The following is a 14492-nucleotide window of genomic DNA, read 5'->3' on the forward strand; positions in this document are numbered from 1 at the left end:
CAAGAGGATAATGAGTGTTTAAAAGGCCACAAGATAAGGAAGGTTAAGATCCTTTCACTCAGATGATCCAGAAGCTGGATTGATCATTCTGTGCATAATCAATAGGACTGATTTTAGGTTTGATTGTGTTCACTCATACATAGAAATCAAAATTATAGGAGCAAAATTTATATAACTTCATTTTCAGCCTTTTGATTAAGCCTGCTGTGTTTTCATCTAAGTTCTAGCTGAAGATTTCTGCTTCCATCTGATGTAGTAGTTAAATGATACTCACTGATAATTTATTTACTTGAATTTCTCCTTGAAAATACTGAGCTGTTAGGGTCCTTCTCACCTTCAAATCAAGATGGAGAAGAAATCAAGTCAGTTAAATCCATATAACAATATAAACCTTGGTTTAGATAGATTCTCTCTCACTCTCACTTCCTCTCCTTCTAAGTCTCATATTCTCTCTCTCCAGGAAAGACACAGATGAAGCAGACCTGGTTCTTGCAAAAGAAGCTAATGTAAAATGTCCACAGATTGTGATAGCATTTTATGAAGAGAGACTGACGTGGCACGCATATCCTGAAGATGCGGAAAACAAAGAGAAAGAAACAGCAAAGAGCTAAAGGAGGGGGTGGTCTCTGTCATTTCTCTTTGTATATAATACATTCACCTCCCTGCCTCCTCTCCCTTCTGCCCACCCCCTTCTATCCTAAACACATCCATAAAAAATGTGCTTATCACTGTGCTCCACAGGAGAAATGTTGGTATTGGTTCTCTTGTAACATAACTGATGGTCTGATTCATGATAAGTGTTTCTCTGTGAAGACCAGGCATTTACATACTGTGTAATTCCCACAGTTTTTTCCTTTGCCCTGATCTCTTCCTTCTGCTCCCCTGTGACCTCAAGATGAGTTTTAACTTTTTAATCACCTTAGAGTCTTGATCTTTTCAGGGTTGGTTGCTTTTTAGATTGGGGGATTTTGTTATAATGATGATGAATTTTGGTTTCTTGCTTTGGTTCTTAGAACATGTTGATGACCAGCTAGCTTTTGTTTTGAGATGTTGGGATAGAAAAGATGTTTCCGTCTTTTTAAAAAGCCAATAGCAACTGCCTACCTGTTGGGGCTTTCCCAACCTCATTCAGCTCTACGCAGTAGAATACAGGGTTCCTGGTGTGGTCTTCTGGGCCACCCTCTATTGTTCATCCCCACTTATCCTCCCAGAATAGCCCCATTCCTTGGAGGACTTGAAATGTTACACTCAGATTTGTCAAGGCACTCTTAGCCCCAGGACTTTTGGCCTTGTTTCTTAGCAATCCCTGATTCTGCTTCTGCAAGGTGGTGTAATCTGTCATAAAATGACAAGATTATGAACTGTGGAGATTTTTAGCTATTCGTACAGGAGGAGGATGGGGTAGGATACGTTGTCTTTATGATCACCTATGGTATATACGTATTTTTTCCTTCCATCCCTCACATTTGGACTGTATATATTATGTAGGTGTGACTGACTGCCTGGTGCTTGCTTGTGCCAAGGTGCTAGGCACCCTCCAGCCCTGCCAGCTTTTGTGGCCTCCCAAAGCATTCCTGGTACCAAAGAGGCTTCAGACCTGACCCTCACTTCTCAGTGGACCCAAGTTTCCCTTCCATGCCATTATTTTCAGTGGGGAATTCTTGGAGGGGAGCCATTGGCCACAGTATCAATTTTAAATATTCATAGCGTTTATAGTCATAAATTTCCTGCTTTGTTGACTCCTGGATTTGCCACCAAGAGTCCTCAAAGTATTACTACTTTTCCCCTTTTCCACCCTCAAACTCTTCATTGTATTTTATTTTTAAAAATAGGTTTCTGTGGAAGACTATCACCTCAGAGTGGCAGGCCCTGGCATTAGCATGTTGACACAACCTTCTGTCCCTATTGAGAATATTTCCTTTTTGGCTTCCTTGTGCTTTGCTATTCTATTGAGAGATGATTATTTGATCTTATCCTTCCATCCTTGTCCCCCCAAGAAATGCCCTACTTCTCTTTAGCCATTTTCTTTCATTTGGGTGGGGTGGGGGGTGACTAGAGAATCAAGACTAAAAGTAAGGAAATAGCAGGGTTATGAGCATCCGTGTCCCAGTCCAAAGCTGAGGAATTAAGAATAAATGCTTGAAGTAGCCTTAACTCTAGAGTTCACCAGCCATTGAGGTTGTTTTTGTTGTTGCTTTTGATTTTTAAGACCTACAGCTTTCTGGCCAGGAGCAGTCAGCCATTTCTAGATTTTTCAGAGTAATCAGGGGAATGGATAGATTGCTGCAGTCCACAGATGAGCTGAATAATATGCAAATCATATACCCATTCATAGCATTTGTTACCATTGCTTTCCTGCTCAGCTGCTGATTGAATTCTGTGTGCTTGTATAAATTATGTCAAAAATTATACTGCACAGTTGAGAAGACAGCTGTTGCTGCAGTGACATGACAGACTGGAACAATGAAGCTCTTGGTTTAAGTCATCCAGGAAAATCCTTCTGAATGGTAATGTGATTGGGTGAGGACTCCTAACCCGTACCTCAAGTGGGTAGGAGTTTTTAATCTCCATCTTTCTTTACTCTGAAAGAATTCAAGGCCTAGATCAAGTGGTAGATAATTGATGGTTAGTACTTAATCTGATGGGCATCTGAAAGAAAGAACGGATGGTCAGGAAGCAGATTAGTCATCAAAGTAGCCAAGGATATAATTAGGGTAGACTAAGAATAAGACAAAAGTAGGCCAGAGCCCCTGAGGTGGTGAGCTGGGCCTGTTGATTTCCAGGTGGAGAAAATGACAGCTTATCCATGGAGCCCGTGTGTGTCTCCCAGGAGCAGTGGGCATGTAAACTACAGTGACTGTTTTTCAGACCAAAATCAACATATGGACAAAGAACACAACAGAATTAGTTGCTGCTGAGATTGGTCCTGAGAAAGCTGGGGCACGTGTTTGCTGTGGTTATAGGTGATGCTTAAGACATTCATCAAAATCTGATTTTCTCTTAGCAAAGGAAGTACCATCTACTACTCATCAGCTCTTTCATACCTTATTCTTCACTCCATCTTTTCTGTTCACAGTTTATTGAATCATGGTCTTGTACTGAATGCTGCCAGAACAGTTGTTTTCTCCCTGCCTACCCACAGCTGCTTCGGTTGGAATGTAGGCAGTCAGAGTCCGGTTCTGGCTTCAGCCCTCAGCAGAAGGGAAACCAGATGCCTGCCTTGTGTCTCTGGCTTTGTTAGTTCTGAACAGCTGTCCTGGCCCTTGCAGAATTGTGACCTCAAATGGAGACCTGTCTTCATGGGGCTTTCTCCTCAGAAGAGTTAGTAGCCATGGGCCAAGCACTCCTAAACATCTAGGTCTCTGGTGCTCGAAGCATATTTTTCCTGTATTTACTTAGTCCTCTTTCCAAACCTCTTTCTAATGCTGAATTTCTTCTATTAATCAGCATTCAAGGATCTCCCTTTCCATAGAAGGTAGCAGAGCCTTGCCCAGCAGAGTTTACTAGTAGGTCAGTGTAGCTGCTTTTCTGGGCCCTGCACTGGGTCAGTGCCCTCATATTAGGATTAGCTATTAGGAACATCAGCCCTGATGGAAGCACCCATTTTTAACCTGGAGAGAACCATATCATTTTTCCTCCCACAGTCCAGTTTTTGTCTGCCCAAGGGAGCATTTGAGCCTGTGGTGTTCCTTAATCAAGTCTAGGTGGTCCTTGACTGTCCCCCAGCCCTATCTGTGTACTGCTCTTTGTTGGTGATGAAAGGTTAGTCCTGTTCCATAGCTTGGGCAGTTAGGTTATTCTTAACTCTCTTCATTCCTGTTCTGTAGCTACCCTCCAGTCCATTTTCCTTCCCTTCAGGTCAGATCCTAGGGCTTTTTGGAAGGTACTTGGGATTTTCATGCAATTTTGTTGGATCTGTGTTTAGTCCAACTCACCTCAGGTGCAGTGAGGGGTCAGAGGGACCTATCTTGTGTCTGGGCTAGAGAGCAATTGTCTTTGCCCTTAGGGTTTGAATTCAAGGGCCTAAAATACCGCTTTCCAATGACATGAGAACACCAGGCAGGGTTAGGTCATTAGATTTGAAATGTGGAGGTTGTTCCTCACAAATGAGATCAAAGGGAAAGCTCATTTTGCATCCATGATTCCATCCTTTTGGTTTAGGTTTTTAGATTAAAAATTGTAGTGTGGAGGTCTGTACCTTTGTAATCAGACTGCCAAGCAGGCATGCCTGTGGCAAGGTGGAGAGAGGAATGGTTTGAATCCAGTATATTCTAGTTTCATGCTGGCTTTATGGCTAATCATAAAAGTTACATTCTCAAAAACAGAGATGTTACCAGCCTTGCACCCAGGAGTATGTGATGTGCTCAGAATTCAGTGCCCCACCCAATTAATAGTGTGTGGATTTGTATTGAGCTGTCCATATTCTGGCCACCTTAGTATGCATCAACATTCATTTTATTCCACAAGCATTTTTTTGGCCTTGGGGGTACAGAGTTCAAGAAGATACAGTCCCTGACCACAAAGAACTTTCATACTTATGTGGGATGAACTGACTGTTAATAGTTCAGTGAAATAAATGCTACAGATGGGTACACATTTTTTATTTGGGGACAGTAGGAGGGTGACAGTTCATAGGGGGATAGACCTGGACCTTGGATGAACTGAGCTAACTGGCCATAGATGGACTATAACAAGGGCTTGTTTTATTCCAGAAAATAAGGATAACTGAAGGTTGGTTAGCAGTGCTGTTGCTGAGAGAGAAAATAACAGGTGAGTGCGGATTGAGAGTCCCGCATTTTGATCCCTGTTATGGGCTCTTTGCCAAAGTATTTAATGGTCTGGTTAATTCTTGCCTGTGGAAAGTATTATCTGTGTTGCAGATCAGTTCTGTGGTGTTACATTATTATGGGTTCTGTAACATTTATTCCTCATGGACATTTTATCAGAGTTGCTCACACGTTTTTGTTTCTCATCCCTTTTGGGGGAATTAACTTGAGGTTGGCTTTAAGCCTAAAAAAAGGACATACTTTTCAATGATAAGGGATTTGCTAAAGGCTTAGGGGCACATCTTTTAACACATGAGCATCTACTGTGTGCAGTGTAGTTTTATTTAACACTGCAAGGTGGTGATTTCTAAGCAGACGTGTGTCAATTATGTGGAAACCTCTCCGGGAAGTGCACATACCCTGGCATTTCAGATTTAATCAATCTAGGGAAGTCTAGAGTGAGGCCTAGCCCTGCTGAGAAGCAGTCTGACTTGAAGTTTCTTAATTCCGAACTGTGTAACCATAAGAAAAAGATGCTTTTCTCTGTCTGGATCATTGAGAGTTGACTAACTTTGGAAGTGAGAATTCCCAGGAATGAAGAGTAACTGTTCTGGATAATTAAAATGTGAAGGTTCTTTGGATAGCTTCATAAAAACAATTCTAATTTCTTTGTGCTTGCGCTGGATTTCTTGAATTTTAAACTACCTCATCTTTTTAGAGTTACTTCAGCTTGTCCTTGCCACTCTAACATCATGCTTGACTTTGGTTATTTTCTGACATGGAATTTTTTCTATGCCTTGACAGCATGTTCTCTTGCCTTTTCATCCTGATCTTCATTTCATCATCTCATATTGTTCTTCTGGCAGAAATATTTTAAAATAGTTTAAAATCTTGGCTTTTGGGAAGAAAGTGATCCTTCAATGCTGTTTGTCTCTGGGATCAGTAAGAAAGAGTTAAAACAAGGTGGTGGGGGGAGGGGACAGAACCTGCACTGGAGGCAGCTGAGGAGGGAAGAGCCATTAATTAAGACAATTTCAAAGTCAACTGATTGTGATCATTAATGTCACAATAGATCAAAACCTAATTATCACAGCCTAGGTAAGAGCCATCAGTATTAATCGGAAAATCTAATAGGAAACTATTATCAAGAAATTAGGCTAAATTGAATGCAATGAACTTTTTATCTTGCCATTCTGTGTGTGTGTGTGTGTGTGTGTGAGAGAGAGAGAGAGAGAGAGAGATGTCCCCTGGCATTGGCAGGTGTGACCCTCACAGTTGATCTAGGTGCCAGTGGCCAGTTCATCACGCTTTCTGAGGAATTCCAAACAGACTGAACCTGAACTGTCATTGTCATTTTAATGTCTTGAACATTGTCATCACCTGGACTTTTCCAGTGTGACCAGCAATCAATGAAAAAAGGTTAATATTTAGGTCTTGGGATGGTTGGTCCTGCCTGGAATGAGAGTATCCCTGGTGGACATTATACTGTGTGTGTTGGCAAATCATTCTTTGAGCTTCAGATGTATGTAGAGTCCTGCTGCTCTGGCTATTTTGAGGGGGTACAGAGGAAAAGAGGGGCTTCCTGCCTGGAGATTCTTCAAGGAGACCCGAGAGGATAAGAATTTAATTGTGTCACAGAGCTTTTAAAGCTCAAGTCAGTGTTTTGCAGTTTCCAGTAGCTTTAGGATTTAATTCTAAGCTAGGGCTAACTGTGGATTTAGTATTTTTCCCCCTAGTTTTAGGATAAGGATCATAATGATTACTGCCAGAATCCAGTTGTAAGTTCGGGGGGTGGGGGGGGAGAAGGTGTTTTTTCTTTTACTCTTTCGTCCAAGAGTTATGCCCCTGTTGGGATATTAAAGAATATTACAAGAGTCTTACAACTAGTTCTAAGGAATGCTTCATCCCCTCTCTCTGAATGGAAGACTAAGGGTCACCATTTATATCCTTAATCTCGAGAGCCATAAAATGAAGATCCTGCCAACTCCTGGAGTTGGGCTGGCGCAGAAAGGTTGGAAAGATGCTGCCTTGTGGGCATTGAGGGGAGGGACAGGCGGCAGCAGGAGGGCATCTGGTGGCCAGATCCCACTGCCTGGCTTAGCCTGGAGAGAGTGCTGCAGCCACTGCTGTTGCTAGCCTTGCGCCCCTCCCCCGACCTTGCAGCTCAGAGCACTGCCAAGACCACCGCTGGGGACAAGGTTCTTGCCTGAATGAGGTCTTGTTCTTGGATTTTAGGATTTAGGAATAGGGGTTACTCAGTATAGAACTTCGGAAAATCAGTGTAACTTACTCCCTCACCTCTTAATGGTGAAGTGAGTATTTCTTTACAAAAGAATGCATGCCCTGAATGCTTAAAATGTAATTTTATTTGCAAAACATCAATTAACACATGATTTTCAGAAGCAGTCTGTGTCTCCAAGGTTCCTCACATTATGCCAGATAAATAATAGGCCCTCTGTTAATACTTGTGGGTTGGTTGAGTTCATCTAGTTTGCAGAGTGAAGTGTACCTGCTGACTTCCTTTTGCTTGCACATGTACTCTAAGAAGTAAGATGCCCTAGGGAGTGAAACAAGAATTGAGTGGATGCTGACTATGTGTGCCAACCTCCTCAACTGATTCATAATGGCTGACCTTGGGCAAGTCACTCCTTTCAATGCCTCAGTTCCCCATCTGTCAAATGGGGTTAATGATACTGACCTACCTCACAGGGGTGTTGTGAGGCATTGTAAATCAAAGTTGGTAGAATACTTTAGGGTCCTCGATGGAGGATGCCTTGAGCCGAAGTCTAAAGTCTAGACCTGACCTAGGCTTTAGTCCTCACTGAGCTGTCCCAAGGTTTGGAACTACTAGTGACCTCGGCAAGTTCTCTGCCCCCCACCCCTCATCAAAGCTGCTAGTTCAGGTGTTGACAGTGTTTTTGTGAATGTTGGAGTCTTAATAGTCCAGACATAGGATGTTCTGGGGGAAGGCACTTAGTATTTTCTATATCTTGCATCCACAAAGAGAGGCTGTTTCAGACCCAAGAGCATTGGATTAGGGAACTATGAGGCAGGGATGCTACTGCTTGTTTCTCTCTGCGGGTTGGGAATTAAGGCCCCATTCCCCATGGGATTGGAACAGACTTCAGCTGTCTCAGGAGCGAAGTGAACACAGTGGGCTTAATTTATATCGTTGGTTTTATCGAGTTTCCCCCCCACCCCGAACTGAGTCACTGCACCCTTTGCTTCCCCATAAGAATCAGCTGGTTCAATAAACATAACCACTTTCTCCATCCCCTACCAGAAAAGAGCCACTTTGGGAAATGTTTTTGTAGAGATATGTTTAACACTCTTAAAGCTTCATCCAACTTAACTGTACTCATTTGTCATCTTTTTCTCAGTGTCCACAGTCTGAACTTGACTTTGACCTGTTTTTCCTCCGGTTTGGGAAAAGTTCGGACACTGTTTCTATTTGCCCAGATGTGGGCTCAGCCAGCTCCTCTTCCCAACAGGGCTCTTTCTCCTTTCCCTCTCCTTGGCCCTAGACGTGTAACCCATGGAAAAGCACAAGGTCCTGGCCCCTTGCTGCGGTCACATTCCCGGTTCTCCGTGCTTTGTGGACTTGCTCTGTTCCCCCAGCTCTGGTGGCACCTGGTAGTTCTGTGGAGTTCTGGAGGATGGAGAGAGCACAGTCTGACCTCCTGCCAAGTAGCCAGGAGTTGATATACCCATGGCCCAGCAGCCTTGCCACCCTTTCCCACAGGATGGGATGTGAGAGACTCTGAGAGGCTGGGCTTCTTTCTGCACTCTGTCCCATCCTGAGTAGCAAAACACATCACGCTTGGTAGCCAGATTTCTAAGTGGAAAAATGGGAAATTGAATTCTCTATGGACCTTTTTGGTTTGTGGGGGAGTTTTGGTTGTGTTCCTCGGTTTTAGTTCAGCCAAACATGTCGGCTTTTCATTTTTTTTTAAATTTTTTTAGGATAAGTGATATATATATATGTTCGCCTTTTAAATGTAAATGTTTAAAAGTAGGCAATTTATGTGTTTCCACAACTGACATTGATGCAGACCTCATTCTCTCCCCCTCTTCCACCCTCCTCTTTTCCCTCTTTTCATACTCTTGTATTGGTTCTAATAAATGGTTGCTTTTCAAATACGGATCCTGAGTGGTGGTTTGAAGATCTGGGTCTGACACCCTTCCTTAATTTGGTCCCTGGAATGTCAGCCAGTTGTCACACATGCCTTTCTTTCTTTCTTTCTTTCTTTTTTTTTTAAAGATTTTATTTATTTGAGAGTGAGAGAGAGAAAGAGCACAAGAGGGGGGAGCGGGAGAGGGAGAAGCAGACTCCCTGCTGAGCAGGGAGCCTGATGGCGGGACTCGATCCCTGGACTCCAGGATCATGACCTGAGCCGAAGGCAGTCGCTTAACCAACTGAGCCACCCAGGCGCCCTCACACATACCTTTCTAAAAGAGCAGCGAGACTTCTAGAACAAGGGCTTTCTTCTTTTTTTTTTTTGGTAAAGATTTTATTTATTTGACAGACAAAGTGAGAGAGGGAACACAAGCAGGGGGAGTGGGCGAGAAAGAAGCAGGCTTCCCGCTGAGCAGGGAGCCCAAAGCGGGGCTCGATCCCAGGACCCTGGGATCGAGACCTGAGCCGAAGGCAGATGCTTAACGACTGAGCCACCCTGGGTCCCCAACAAGGGCTTTCTTCTAACAGTTGCTGGTCTCTGACTTGCCACAGGGTGGCGCAAGCCTGAGAGAATAAGAGACCGTGTATCCCATTCCTACTCTATTCCCTTAACCTGTTCAGACTGTGCCTTCCTGGTCTCTGCACTCATCTCTGCTGCCAGTGGCTCAGAGAATAAATATTAGCCTTCAGCAACCCAGGGACCTCAGAAGAGTCAGCTCCTGGTTATTAGAATTTGTGGAAAACCGCATTGACAATCTACGTCAGGCTTGAAAATCCCAGTGTATGTGAGCTTGCAAATACAGCTATTTTATTATCTCTTCTGATTTGCTTCGCAAATACCAAAGAAACTATTTCTCTGACGACCTGTTGATTGTGGGTCAGGAACATGGTGTGTCTGTGTGGGGTGGGCGGGGGGAGCAATTGGAAGTTGGCTTAAGAGGAAAATATGTAAACTATTAATTAATGAAAGCCTGGTGCAGTTTTGAATCTAATGGACACAGACAGAAACAGAAGAGCAATGAGGAAAGCAGAGGGGTCCCAGAACCCAGACCTCCTCCCACTGAGATAGAACACCGCTGAAGGCTGAGCCCTCTTTCCCACATCTCTTATCTGCAATTCTCCCCTCTTGTTTTCTCTTCTTGCTGCTGAGTTATAGGGTCTCCCCAGTCTAATCTCGTAAAGTCTTATGAAGACATCTGTAGGTTGGCTGGTTTAATGGTCCGTGACCCCATAAACATGGGACAGGAGAGCCATTTGGTCCACTTCAGAGCCAGCCCCTTCTGGACATTATTTATTTCCCACCTCTGAAGCCTGGGACTGCTTGTCCCCTTCCCTTCCCTTTCCTAGTTCTCTCACCCTCACGCCACTTTGTCTCTGCCTAGGGCCTGCACAAGGCGCGGCTCTGGGGTTTTGACACCCGCACTCCCACTCCTAAACAACTGTGTCTTGGTTTTTGTTTCCCTCCAGTGTGTCAGGGGGTATGCCTGCATGGCACTCATTCAGATGAGCTCATCATTGCTCATAACTCTTCTCCCAGGAATGTTGCCTCTCAGTGTGCTGGACAAGTCAGGAGCTGGGCTGTTTTGTTTCCCCTTTTGTCTCCACTAAAGGGCTGCAGAGCTAGTGAGATCGATGCAGCGCTGACAGCCTGGGGAAAATGGAGGACCAAGTGCAGGGGTCTGTGCTTAGGTGGGCTGCCGGGTACACGCACTCTGTTAGAGGAAGCGGCCCCCCAGGCAGCCTCCACCCTTGGAAGGAAGCGGGAGCCCTGGTGTTGAGGGCTACGGCCCATGAGTGCGTGCAGAGGGAAGCCCGTTACAGCCTGTGGACACGCCAAGTACTCCCTGAGCCTTGAGGGTGACCTGCGGAGGGGCGTGGAGGCAAGCAAGGCAAAAGCTGGGAGCGCCACATGGGCCCTGGGGGGCTCTTAACTCCAGCAGGGATGGGGGAGGTAACGACTGAGAAATCTCACTAACCCTTTCACTCAAAACCCTCCTGCTTGAAGTCAGGGACCGGCTGAAGGCACGTGAGGGGAAGGGTCTGGTCCTGGGCTCTGTGGCTCCTCGCCTTTGTTTCCTCCCCTGCCTCTGCTCTCCTGCTTCCCCCACCCCCTCTGCAGCTGTAACATCTTGCTTTCCAGGTGCTGGCTCCCTCCTCTCTCAGCTTCTGTCTTTATTTGTATTTTTTTATGGTTTCTCCCCTTTGTCTACTGTATCGTGTGTGTTTTTCTCTTTCTTTGTCTTTTTTCTTCTCATTCCTGGTCTCTCCACCCCATGTTCTCTCCACCCCCTTTAAATTTCATAAGCAGCCTCAATTTGGACATTTAATTTCAACCCCATCAAATTATTATCTTTCTTGCAACAATCTGGGACTCTTTACGAGCTCTTTCTACCCCATGCCACCTCTGGAAACAGGTGCATCTCTTTCTGTGTATAATGTGATGCTTCCTCCCAGATGGGGAGAGGCGATGCCTCATGCCTTTTCTCAGCAAAGCCTTGTGTGATCATTTGGTTATAAGCCAGGGAGAGAGGAAGAGAGGCTGAGAATTGCGCTGGCTGATAAATCTGGGGGCTGCTGAGATGAAAAGGTTTGGGGTTATCATTGCACCCTTTCCTTTCTTCCCCCTTCCTGCTACTGCTGTCTTCTGGGAAGGAAGCTGGCAGTGAGCTGAGGGATGGGCCCCAGCTGCTGCAGGCTGCAGCGAGGAAATTCTGCTTCTATGTCTGCAGCAAGGGTGGGGGTGGGAGCAGGTGAGATCTGCAGTGCGGCGGAGGAGGGCAGGTGAACTGAAGCCCTTGCCTGCGCTGCGTTATGCACAAGATGGACCATACCTTCCTGCTATTTCCAACACCATGCAGCACCTCTCTGCTGCCTGTTCCCCGACTCCCCTGCCCCCACTGGAACCCTCTGCTGCCTTATGTTTTAACTCCCAGAGACCGGGGCCTGACTCTGCCCTTTTGTCCTGTCACGCATCCCCCTCATCTAGTACCTCCTCCTCTAGTTCCTGTCTCCCCGTTCCAGGCTTATTTGCACAAGGAGCTGGGAGGTAGAGGGCTCAGAGCCACCAGGATGCTCCCAGCCCGGGACAAGGCTGGCCTACCTGTTTCTCACAAGTGCTGCCGAGGATGGGGAAAATCCTGCTTTGAGACCAGGACACAGAGGATGCTCCCTCCTTCCATCATTTCTCTGCCCTTCCTGCCTCTCCCTTTTTCTCCTGTTCATTCTCAGTTCCCTTTTCCCTTTTTTTCCTCTCCCTTTTTTATTTCCATGTTTCTAGGAATAGACCGCTAATAAGAGGGCTCACAGGAAGGAATTGAGAGGGAAAGAAAAGTACAGTGTTTTTCTCCTCCCCTTTCACCTCTTGGGGAGTTGGAGCATCTCTCCATCCTCAGCCCTCCTGATTCTCTCAGCAATGATGTCTACAACAGGGACTTTTTTTTTTTTTTAAGATTTTGTTTATTTATTAGAGAGAGAATGAGAGAGAGAGAACACATGAGAGGGGATAGGGTCAGAGGACGAAGCAGACTCCCTGCCGAGCAGGGAGCCCAATGCGGGACTCGATCCAGGGACTCCAGGATCATGACCTGAGCCGAAGGCAGTCGCTTAACCAACTGAGCCACCCAGGCGCCCTACAACAGGGACTCTTAACCTTGAAAAAGAGCTTCTATTTTTAATTGAGTACTTCATGATTTTGTGTATGAGAGAGACCCTTGTCATCCCCACAAACGCAGAGTCAGTTCTCTGGTATTTTTCTGGTAAAAATTTTAAGATTATCATTTTTGATAATTTTATAACCCTCCTTGAGGTGATTGGAGTCTGGGGTGTTGCTGTTCAGCTAAACCAATTGCATCCTTATTTCTGTCTGAATTTGTTGCCCCCTTTCAGCATAGGAATTAAAACTTCCTTCTCTGGGCAGAGGGGTGTCTTCTTGTTCCATTCATCAACCTAAGGGATCATGGGGCAGGTAGAAACCATTTCCCTGATTCCCTCCTCCACCCCGAAAAGGCAGGCCCAGCCTGCTGATAGAGGGAGGTGAGGAACAGTGGTTGGGTGTATTATCCCCACCTTGCTTTTTTCATTTGAAGCGGAGAAGAGGGTTTCCACTTTGGATTAAGGAGCTGGGTCTGGTGTGGTTAGGGTCGACACTGCTTGGATAGAGGACATGGAAGAGAAAGAGGGAGGTACAAGGTTGTCCTTGTGAGAAACTGGGAGAATGGAATGAAATGAGGAAGGTTGGGAGATGAGAGGCTTGGAAAAATCAGATGCTGTGCAGGGGATGTGTGTGTGCCCAAGCCCAGATGAGCACTGTGGAAGCTCACAGAAGGGCCTGTGAGGCCCTCCAAGGTGCCTCGGCTGCCCGCACAATGTCTTCACCCAGACACAGCCGGCGCTTCACTTCTGAAGAGCCCTGGGCAGTGAATCAACTTAGCATTTACCCTCATGTGTTCTGAGTTAGAATAGTCTTTGCTCTGAACTGGATGAGCGCCCTGAAAATCTAAAATATATTTTTGATTACTTAAGGAGGCCCTCCACAGCATCCTGAATGGCTTCAACTTCTACCCTGGCATCGTGGGGGAGGGCCTAGAATCCTCATGTTTTCCTCCCTCAATCCCCAATCCTGCTTCAGGTGGTCTCAGGCAGTGGAGGGGGAGGGGAGATTGGGGGCTGGCAGTACAGATGTCTCAGTGGCTGCAGAGGGGACGCCCTCATGTGCATTAGAGATTGCTCACAACTGACTAGCTGTTGCTGTCGCCAACAGGAGAGGGGGCAAACAGCTGCCCCTTCCTCCCAAATAAATGGCAGGTTTGTGTGTATATGAGAATTCAGAAACAACTCTCAGTGTAGGTTTGGGCTCATATGAATCTATTAAACCCACTGAGTCCAAGTTGAGTCTAATAGGGGAAGCAACGATCTAGGTAATTCAAAGTAGCAGATAATCCTCATATCTTTACTTATGAATATGATTGAAAGGTGCTTTGGATTGCACACAGGCTTTGGAAGGTGCTTATGCGGGCTTCTCTGGGCCAAGAGGAAGAAGTCGTTAATAGAGGCAAACAAAAGCTGTTCTTAGCTCTGTACCAGGACAGCCATACAGATCAGAAGCAGAAAATTGCAGGCAATGTGTCTGTTCAGGTGGAAAGGCAGGGAGGCCAGAGAGGGCCTCAGGGGCAGCATGCTATTGGAAGACCAGTCAGCATGTTGGAAGGCCAAAGGCACAAAGAATGGCAGGATTGAGAGAGGTTAGGAAGCAATAGAAGCTCACAAATGACCTCACTCTAAATATAGCAAAAGCACCAGCCCAGAACAGCCCTGGTACTGGGGAAAAAAAATCATTAGGTGAAAGTTCAAGTCAGGCTTTGTCATTCACAGCCTGTCAGTCAGGCTGTGTGATATTGGGTAAGTTAATTCCCCCCTCTGGGTATCAGTTTCCTGGTGGGGGGTGGGGGACTCACATCAAATACTGAGTAATAATTTCATTTTTCACAAAATGTTTTGTCTTTTATTGTAATAAAACATAAGGAAAAATTGGAAAAAGTGTAATTCTATCA

General features: G+C 45.5%; 1 protein-coding gene across 4 annotated transcripts in view; it reads left to right on the forward strand.

Annotated features, from left to right (window-relative positions):
* The window catches only part of CBX5 (chromobox 5), a 36698-nt gene extending 27792 nt beyond the window's left edge, over positions 1–8906 (forward strand). For all 4 annotated transcript variants that reach the window (XM_045873288.2, XM_045873289.3, XM_045873290.3 and 1 more), the window contains one exon: positions 461–8906. In XM_045873288.2, coding sequence (XP_045729244.1) covers positions 461–611 — 151 coding nt within the window. In that variant the 3' untranslated portion in view covers positions 612–8906. The remainder of the gene's footprint in view (positions 1–460) is intronic.
* Positions 8907–14492: the final 5586 nt, after the last annotated feature.

This window comes from Mirounga angustirostris, unplaced genomic scaffold (genome assembly GCF_029215605.1).
Source record: "Mirounga angustirostris isolate CCGP_5_RB_7025 unplaced genomic scaffold, mMirAng1.0.hap1 SCAF_5, whole genome shotgun sequence".
Taxonomy (NCBI): domain Eukaryota; kingdom Metazoa; phylum Chordata; class Mammalia; order Carnivora; family Phocidae; genus Mirounga; species Mirounga angustirostris.